At 45.1% G+C, this 10,381-nt stretch overlaps 1 protein-coding gene across 1 annotated transcript; it reads left to right on the top strand.

Annotated features, from left to right (window-relative positions):
• The first annotated feature begins 1,036 nt into the window (after positions 1–1,036).
• On the top strand, positions 1,037–8,466 carry LOC123312159 (branchpoint-bridging protein-like). Its single transcript, XM_044896415.1, has 2 exons — positions 1,037–1,078; positions 7,754–8,466. The coding sequence occupies exon 2, from the start codon at positions 7,755–7,757 to the stop codon at positions 8,382–8,384; it is 630 nt and encodes a 209-aa protein (XP_044752350.1). The 5' UTR covers positions 1,037–1,078; position 7,754; the 3' UTR covers positions 8,385–8,466.
• The last annotated feature ends 1,915 nt before the right edge of the window (positions 8,467–10,381 follow it).

Genomic DNA, 10,381 nt, shown 5'->3' with positions numbered 1-10,381 from the left:
TCCTTAGGAATTGAAATGATATTTTGCCGAATCGACTACTGAAATCTTCATTCCTATCAGAACTATCGATCTGAAATTCAACATGTGCATCTCAATTCGAAAACTATGTGCAGTTTCAAGATTTGGGTCGAATTGATCCAGCAGTTTTCGAGGAATTGATATCACACTTTGCCGAATTGACCACTGAAATCTCAATTCCAATCTGAACTAACAAACTGAAATTCAACATGTGCAATTCAATTCGAAAACTATGTGCAGTTTCAAGATTTGGTTCGAATCGATCCAATAGTTCCTTGGGAATTGAAATGATATTTTGCAGAATCGACTTCTGAAATCTTCATTCCTATCAGAACTATCGATCTGAAATTCAACGTGTGCATCTCAATTCGAAAACTATGTGCAGTTTCAAGATTTGGGTCGAATTGGTTCAACAGTTTTTGAGGAATTGATATCACACTTTGCCGAATAGATCACTGAAATCTCAATTCCTATCTGAACTATCGAACTGAAATTCAACATTGTGACGAACCAGATTCTGCTCCGCCACAAAAAATTAAATTTTTCAACCGATACTTGCATAATAATGCCTGATAACCGAGATATTTTTGAAGAAAACCGAAATACTGTCATAGGGGGTGTACCGATAACAATAGTTGTGTGTTACGATTGAAAGGAGCCTTACCGATAATTGTTAGTTCATAGTTTTCCACCGGTCAGTCCATGTTAGTAGGAAAGACTGTATCTCTTATGTTTTCAGAATTCATTTATTTTAATAATTCTTTCCGTTCCACCATTTTTTTTTGTTTGCTCTGAAAAAGTTATCATAACTTTTTCTACTTTCCTTCTCATCCGTTGCCTCTGTCTTTTTCTGGGCCAATTGAATAACCGTATCATTTTTGCTTTATCCAATGGATTGGTGAGTTTCCCATAGGGAGGAGAGTTTTTCCGAGTAGAGAGGGGATATTTCTTCGCGGCCCTGGAAGGTGAAGAGAAAAAAAGAGACAATCGTTGTTGAGAGGTGAACGAGTGGAGTGTGTGCAAAGTAAAACCGTACTTACGAATCAAAGGAAAATCTAAGGCAAGTGATTGTTGAAATTATTACCGCTTCATTGCACCTTTATGGAATAATATTCTCTCTAGACTTTTGCTTGGCTGAAAATCCGAATTAACCGTAGATTGACCATTTCCTGCTGTATATAGCTTTCCGTTACCGTAGGGTGACATTTGGGTCCCAGGAGGACGTTGGGCCCCCCTGATTTCTCCGATTCCTGAATATTTGACCGTTTCATCCCGATTTCCAACCGTTTGAATTATAGTTATAGGTTAGATTCGCCGAGCATAGAGTTGGGATTTCATAACCGTCAAATACCCTCACCGCCGGACTCTGTGGCCGCTGTTTGACAGCCAGCCAGCTTGAGGTCACCGAGAGAGAGAGAGAGACCGAAGGACACCGGATCATAGACAAACCACCGAGACAGAGATAGAGGGCGTACCCCGGTGAACTGGTGTTTTCAAATTTCGACCTGACTGAATTCCGTTGATTATTTTTAAAACCGTTCGTACTTTTCATTAAATTGTGTCTTGCCTTAGTTGAAATATTTTTCCGAAACCGTGCATGTTTCTTTGCACTCAGTTTAATTGAAACTTGACTTACTTCCGTATATTTTTCCGAAACCGTTCTTTGCACTTAGTTTAATTGAAACTTGACTTACTTCCGTATATTTTTCCGAAACCGTGCATGTTTCTTTGCACTCAGTTTAATTGGAACTTGACTTACTTCCGTATATTTTTCCGAAACCGTTCTTTGCACTTAGTTTAATTGAAACTTGACTTACTTCCGTATATTTTTCCGAAACCGTGCATGTTTCGTTGCACTTCGTTTAATTGAAAGTTGACTTACTTCCGTATATTTTTCCGAAACCGTTCTTTGCACTCAGTTTAATTGAAACTTGACTTACTTCCGTATATTTTTCCGAAACCGTGCATGTTTCTTTGCACTCAGTTTAATTGAAACTTGACTTACTTCCGTATATTTTTCCGAAACTGTGCATGTTTCTTTGCACTTAGTTTAGTTGAGACTTGACTTACTTCCGAATATTTCCGAAACCGTCCATTTTCCTGAAGTGAAATTTTGCCAGCCGTCCAGCGCCGACCAGACACAGCCGTTGACGTCCACGCTTTAGTGTACCTGTCTATTTTCTTTTGTGTACAGTTTATTTTAATAGAAATAAATAGTTGAACATTTATTTTTGTTGCCAATTATTTTGCCAGTGAGAGTCTATTTATTAAATCAGTTTCATCTAAGAGTTTAGTTAGAAGAGGTAAGTACTCTTTCTGACGCCTAAAGACCGTTGAAAAGCAGACACTTAGAAGACGCTACCGCCCTAGTCTTCATCGATACCCTTCTCCACTGATACTCAAGTCTACCCGGGCTCTCCAATTCTTTGGGGATTCTGTGAGAGACGTGGGGTTTGACTGATTGCCCCACTGGCGCCCGAGCAACCGTAAGGAGCTGCCAGAGTACGAAAAGTCTATCACATCTGGCGCCCGAGCAGGGACTTCTGCTGTTCTGTGAGTAGTTCCTGTTACCGTAACCGTACCGTTTTCTTTAAATACTCTTCACTGGCAAATTGGTAACCGTTCTTTGTTTCTGGCATATATCCGTATAGTACATATTGTAAATCTTTCTTCTGAGTTTCTGGTACCGTAAAAATGGATGTCAACCGACTGAAAAGTGACGAACTTACGTGGGAGTTAGAGGCAAGAGGCTGCACCGTGGGACACACCGTTCAGGAGAAAAGAGCTCAACTGAGAAGGGCCATCCATTCCGACATACCGTTCATGCCAAGAGATGAAATTGACCAGGCACAGGAAATTGGGGTTTGTGGTGCCAAGTTGTTCGACTTGATGGGAGAGATATGTGAGTTCGATTTTAATAATAGAGACAATGAGTTGCAGCGCATTAGGAGCCGGCTACTGCACGTTCAAGGCCGACTGAGAAGTTTATCTCCGGAAGCTGTCAGTCTGCTTCACAAGAAAACCGAGCTGGAGCACTCTCTGAAGATGGCTATGAGATTGCTGGAGAATACTCACTGGTTAGGTGGTATTCCAGAGAACCTGTCAGCCGGAACACCGTCACTGATGGACCAGGAATTACCGGACTGCGCATCTAGACTTGGTCCAGGTCTGATTCCGTGCTCAACCACCGTTGGAGAAGCAGACTTGTTGAACTTGGGAGAGGATTGTGACATATCCCGACCGACCACTCATGATGACCGGCTGCAGCAGAACCGACAAGAAGTTTGCAGATTATTAACCGAACAAATTGAACGTACTTTTTTGCAGAAACAACCTTCATACCACCGACCGCCCGCCGACATCCTCCCATTTACCGTTGAACAAGCACTGCCAACCGACCGAACCAGTGAGGAAAACAAACCGCTAATAACATCCCCTGAGTCGAGGCGATTAACGAGGGAGTTTGCCAAATCAACCAGGAGAGTTTCATTTGCCTCATCTCCTACCGATACCGCTGGGATGAGAGAAGTAAGAAGCGAAGTACCGACGACCAAGGAAGCCGAACTGACGACCGAATACCCGCCGATGAAACCGCCGAAAACCACCGACCATTCCATCGTTCCTACCGTTCCTGTGTGGAAATGGAACCTGACGTTCGATGGGTCAACCAGTGTGACCTCATTCCTGGAGGAGGCTGAGTATCTTGCCGAGGCTAGAAAGGTGAGCCACGAACAGTTATTCGAGTCAATATACGAGCTGTTACGTAGGGATGCAAGAGACTGGTACATTCCCCGGAGAGGCACCTTCACCGACTGGACCGACTTCAAGGAACAACTCCGAGAGGCCTTTCTTCCTCCCGACTACGAGGACATCCTTTTGGAGGAAATCAAGAAACGCACTCAAGGAACCGATGAACGACTCTTGTTGTATGTAACTCGAATGCAAAACCTGTTTCAGAAGCTGACCGTAAAGCGACCGACCGAGGAAGAACAGGTGAATATCATCCGACGACGTTTACTGCCAGAACTGCAAACCGCCCTGGCCTTCCAACCGACTTCAACCATAGAAGAACTGCTCCGGAAAGGAAAAGTTTTTGAATTGGTCAAATGGCAAACCGCTAATTATGCTTCGCCACCGATCCAAAAGAGTCTCATCAACGAACCGCATCTTACCTTCCGAAATTCCCCACCGAACGTCAAACCGATCGGAATGCACCTGAACACTCCGAACCGCACCGAACCGTCTGAAAAACCGAAAGTAGCTCAGAGCTCCACAATACCCCAGCGACAGGATGAACCGAAAAAGTCGAACCGACCGTCAACCGAACCCCAGTGCTGGAGATGTGGTGGCAAGGGTCATCTCCGAGCACAATGCACCTCGAAACCGCTGCTGTTCTGCTCTCGATGTGGTAAGAGGGGTGTCATGTCTAGGGATTGTAAGTGTCCGTTAAACTACTAAGGAACTGTCCGAAACCGGGGATCCGTCAGTTCCAAGCAACCCCATCCTCGGTCCATGAGAGAGAAAAACCTACCGATTACCGTCCGATAATTAATGTTTTTGTAGGAGACAAGGAGTTCCCAGCACTGTTGGACACCGGAGCCACCAGGTCCTTTATCAGCAGTGAAGTGGCCGCCTACTGCAGGGTAGTGGGTATACAACCGGATTATGTTAGGGACGTTACCACCACCGTCGCTAACGGAAGTTCAATACCGATTAAAGAAATATATACCGCACCGGTCCGAATTGGGTCTGAAATTATGGAAGCTAAATTGTTGTTAGTTTCAGATTTACCGATCAATGTAGTACTGGGAATGGATATACTGAGGACACACAACTTTTCCATTAATCTCCAAACCGCCGAATGTTTCCTGAATGGAAGGTCCATCCAAGCCCGGCTCAGCGAGCCAGAGAACCGAGGACAACTACATGCGATAGGACCGCTTTTGTCGAACCTGAGTGGAGAAGAGAAAGTCAGGCTGGAGGAGTTTCTACAGACCGAATTGAAGGCATTCGAAAATCTCCGAGGAACAACTCCACTGATGCAACACCGAATTAAACTCAAACCAGGCACCGAACCGATCAAGCAACGTTACCGTCCCCAAAATCCGAAGATGCAGGAGATAATAAACAATGAGGTCGACCGAATGCTGGCCGAAGGCATTATAGAACCGTCTTCATCCCCTTGGAGTTCACCGATAGTAATTGTCAAGAAAAAGGATGGTAAACCCCGATTTTGTATAGATTTCCGAATGGTTAACAATGTCTCCGTTAAAGATGCCTATCCGTTGCCTTATATTTCAGGAATTTTAGACAAGTTGAGAAAAGCCAAGTATATATCCACTATTGATTTGAAACAGGGTTATTGGCAGGTACCGTTAGCCCCCGAGAGTCGACCGATCACCGCATTTACCGTCCCTGGCCGTGGGCTGTTCCAGTTCAAAGTAATGGCTTTTGGTCTGCATTCCGCACCGGCATCCTTTCAACGTCTTTTAGACCGAGTTATTGGCCCTGAGATGGAACCGGATGCATTTGCGTACTTGGATGACATAGTAGTTCTTGGAGAGACATTGGACGAACATCTTGACAACCTAAGGAAAGTTTTCCACCGCCTCAGGGAGGCCAACCTGCAGTTAAATCCGAAAAAATGTGAGTTTGTAAGAAAATCATTGAAATATCTGGGACATGTAGTAACCGAGGACGGCATTTGTACCGATCCTGATAAGATTTCAGCCATAAATGAGATGCCTGCACCGAAATCCGTACGAGAATTGAGAAGTTTCCTTGGTGTTGCTTCATGGTACCGAAGATTCATCGAAGACTTCTCCAAAGTTGTGACTCCGTTGACCGCATTACTGAAGAAGAAGCAAACCTGGAAATGGGAGACCGCCCAACAGACCGCTTTTGAGACCCTGAAACAGAAATTGACCCACTCACCGGTATTGGCCTGTCCGGACTTTTCAAAGCCGTTCGTCCTTCAAACCGATGCATCAGATGCAGGACTGGGAGCTGCCCTGACACAGACCGTTGATGGACAGGAAAAAGTAATCGCTTATGCTAGCAGGACCTTGTCAGGTCCAGAGAAAAATTACTCTGTTACAGAAAAGGAATGTCTGGCAATAGTTTGGAGCATTGACAAGCTGCGTCCGTATCTAGAAGGCTACCGTTTTACCGTTATAACCGACCACATGAGCTTGCGATGGCTGCAATCTATCAAGTCTCCCACCGGAAGAATTGCGAGATGGAGCATATTCCTACAGCAATACGACTTCGAGATAAAGTACCGGAAAGGAGCCCTCAACCGTGTAGCAGACAGTCTATCCAGAAATCCGTTACCGACCACCGAGACTATATGTCTGACCGAGGAGACTGTAAGTTGTAAATGGTACCGAAAAAAATTGGCTGAGGTAAGAGCGAATCCCGCAGCGTTTCCCGATTACAGTATTGTGTCCGGAAAATTATACCGCCATTTTTGGGATGCTGATGATTTTACCGAGCCTGAATTCGGCAGTCCTTGGAAGCTATGCGTTCCAAAGGACGACCGAATAGATATTTTACAGGAAAACCACGACCGACCGACCGCTGGACACCTGGGGATAGCGAAAACCATAACCCGTATAGCCCGAAATTACTATTGGCCAGGAATGTTCAAGGAAATAGCCCGATATGTCCGTAAATGTGGTACGTGTCAGAGATACAAAGTTCCGCAACAGAAGCCCCCTGGAAAAATGCATCCGTATGTGGTAAGAGAACCTTGGGATACCGTTAGCACCGATATTGTGGGACCGCTTCCTCGGTCGAGGAAGGGAAATTGTTATTTAGTTGTGATGCAGGACCGATTTTCAAAATGGGTGGAGGCCAGGCCCCTGAGAAGAGCAACCGCAAAGGGTGTGTACCAGGCTTTATATGAGGATGTAATCCTGAAGTTTGGATGCCCGAAAACCGTGGTCAGTGATAATGGTTCACAATATGATAGCCGATTGTTCAAGGGAAGTCTGCGAGACCTTGGGATCCGACACCGTTTAGCACCAGTATATTCTCCCCAATGTAACCCCGTAGAAAGAGTCAACCGTACCCTCAAAACAATGATAGCCCAGTTCTGTGAAAAGGATCAGCGTACCTGGGATGAGCATCTGAAGGAATTGACATTCGCAATAAACTCTGCAAGGCAGGAGTCGACCGGATACACCCCAGCATTCCTGAATTTTGGTAGGGAGATGCGTTCACCGAACGCCAAGTATCTAACCAAGATGGCCAACCGGGATGAAAAGGAACACACCGAACCAGACACCGAACCAGATACCGAACCGCAAGTTGCTTGGCATGCAAATAAATTAAACCGTTTCACCGAAACTTATGAGTTTGTCAGATCTAGATTGGCACGAGCTTTCTCCCAGCAGAGCCACTACTACAATCTACGTCGGAGGGACTGGCGATGTCGAGTAGGAGACCAAGTATACCGAAGGGAACATCCCTTGTCTTCCGCAGTGGAGGGAATTGCAGCCTACTCCGGACCGTATACCGTTATAAAGGTAGTATCTCCTGTGGTATATGACATCAAGGATGGCAGTGGTAAGATTCTCCGACACATTCACATCAAGGATCTGAAGTCCTCCCTTGGAGAGGTACCGTCTGAAATGTAAAAAAACCGTTACTAACACAAAAAAAAAAACCGATTGACCTAACAGGGTACCGATGAACCGTTATTTTCTGTTTGATTAACGTATGAAATTTTCAGGATGAAACGTTACTCGATGGGCCGACCGTTAACCTTTAGGGAACCGACCCCACCGTCCGGACCGCCTTCTCCAGAAAGTAATGGGTCGACGCTCAGCCTGTCGGCAGACTGGGAGGTGCCGCAGGAAAGAAAAAGGGACGCCGGGACCAGCACAGAACCGCCAGCCACCAGGACCGTGGGTACCGGTGGATATCATGTCTACCTGGGGTTGGGCCCCCGAAGCTGTTGGCGGTGTGGCAACGAAGGCCACCGACGAGAACACTGCGGAGGGGAGCGGGTGAAATTTTGTTCTAGGTGTGGCTGCGTGGGTGTGCTATCACGGGATTGCTGTGCCCGAACCACCGACCGTGACAGAAGACCGCCCTTAACAACCGTCAGTCAGCGAGGAACCCCAAGCCGGAGCGGATCCTCAGGAAGCAGGGCAGAGGCCGTACTCCCGGATCTCCGGTTGAGGCCCGCCACACCGACGCCTGCACCGACGCCGGCACCGACGCCTGTACCGACGCCTGTACCGACGCCTGCACCGACGCCTGAACCGACGCCTGCACAGACGCACATACCGGTACCGTCCAAACCGTCGCCGCCCACACCGTTGCCGACCCCACCGAAAAAGAAGGTGAAAGTGGATTGAGACCGTTAAATCATTACCGTAAAAGACAAAACACCGTTGTTCAATACCGTTATTTCCGTTGAATAAATACCGTTCCGAAAAATCTTTTATTTCACCAACCGAAATGGTGGATGCGCTAACCGTTTCCACCATCAAAGTACCGCTAACTAGGTCACAATACCAGAAAATAGTTCCGAGTTCAATAACCCCGCAACTTTGGTTTGTTCACAGGCTGCCACCGCAAACTACACCGAAAACCCAGGAGGGTTAGAAGAAAAATAAAACTCCGTTTTATTTTTCTTGCACACGGCAGAGGGGGGTGTGACGAACCAGATTCTGCTCCGCCACAAAAAATTAAATTTTTCAACCGATACTTGCATAATAATGCCTGATAACCGAGATATTTTTGAAGAAAACCGAAATACTGTCATAGGGGGTGTACCGATAACAATAGTTGTGTGTTACGATTGAAAGGAGCCTTACCGATAATTGTTAGTTCATAGTTTTCCACCGGTCAGTCCATGTTAGTAGGAAAGACTGTATCTCTTATGTTTTCAGAATTCATTTATTTTAATAATTCTTTCCGTTCCACCATTTTTTTTTGTTTGCTCTGAAAAAGTTATCATAACTTTTTCTACTTTCCTTCTCATCCGTTGCCTCTGTCTTTTTCTGGGCCAATTGAATAACCGTATCATTTTTGCTTTATCCAATGGATTGGTGAGTTTCCCATAGGGAGGAGAGTTTTTCCGAGTAGAGAGGGGATATTTCTTCGCGGCCCTGGAAGGTGAAGAGAAAAAAAGAGACAATCGTTGTTGAGAGGTGAACGAGTGGAGTGTGTGCAAAGTAAAACCGTACTTATGAATAAAAGGAAAATCTAAGGCAAGTGATTGTTGAAATTATTACCGCTTCATTGCACCTTTATGGAATAATATTCTCTCTAGACTTTTGCTTGGCTGAAAATCCGAATTAACCGTAGATTGACCATTTCCTGCTGTATATAGCTTTCCGTTACCGTAGGGTGACATTTGGGTCCCAGGAGGACGTTGGGCCCCCCTGATTTCTCCGATTCCTGAATATTTGACCGTTTCATCCCGATTTCCAACCGTTTGAATTATAGTTATAGGTTAGATTCGCCGAGCATAGAGTTGGGATTTCATAACCGTCAAATACCCTCACCGCCGGACTCTGTGGCCGCTGTTTGACAGCCAGCCAGCTTGAGGTCACCGAGAGAGAGAGAGAGACCGAAGGACACCGGATCATAGACAAACCACCGAGACAGAGATAGAGGGCGTACCCCGGTGAACTGGTGTTTTCAAATTTCGACCTGACTGAATTCCGTTGATTATTTTTAAAACCGTTCGTACTTTTCATTAAATTGTGTCTTGCCTTAGTTGAAATATTTTTCCGAAACCGTGCATGTTTCTTTGCACTCAGTTTAATTGAAACTTGACTTACTTCCGTATATTTTTCCGAAACCGTTCTTTGCACTTAGTTTAATTGAAACTTGACTTACTTCCGTATATTTTTCCGAAACCGTTCTTTGCACTTAGTTTAATTGAAACTTGACTTACTTCCGTATATTTTTCCGAAACCGTGCATGTTTCGTTGCACTTCGTTTAATTGAAAGTTGACTTACTTCCGTATATTTTTCCGAAACCGTTCTTTGCACTCAGTTTAATTGAAACTTGACTTACTTCCGTATATTTTTCCGAAACCGTGCATGTTTCTTTGCACTCAGTTTAATTGAAACTTGACTTACTTCCGTATATTTTTCCGAAACTGTGCATGTTTCTTTGCACTTAGTTTAGTTGAGACTTGACTTACTTCCGAATATTTCCGAAACCGTCCATTTTCCTGAAGTGAAATTTTGCCAGCCGTCCAGCGCCGACCAGACACAGCCGTTGACGTCCACGCTTTAGTGTACCTGTCTATTTTCTTTTGTGTACAGTTTATTTTAATAGAAATAAATAGTTGAACATTTATTTTTGTTGCCAATTATTTTGCCAGTGAGAGTCTAT

This window comes from Coccinella septempunctata, chromosome 4 (genome assembly GCF_907165205.1).
Source record: "Coccinella septempunctata chromosome 4, icCocSept1.1, whole genome shotgun sequence".
NCBI lineage: Eukaryota > Metazoa > Arthropoda > Insecta > Coleoptera > Coccinellidae > Coccinella > Coccinella septempunctata.
Note: the sequence above shows the minus strand (reverse complement) of the source record. Positions and strands in the feature narration are given on the sequence as shown.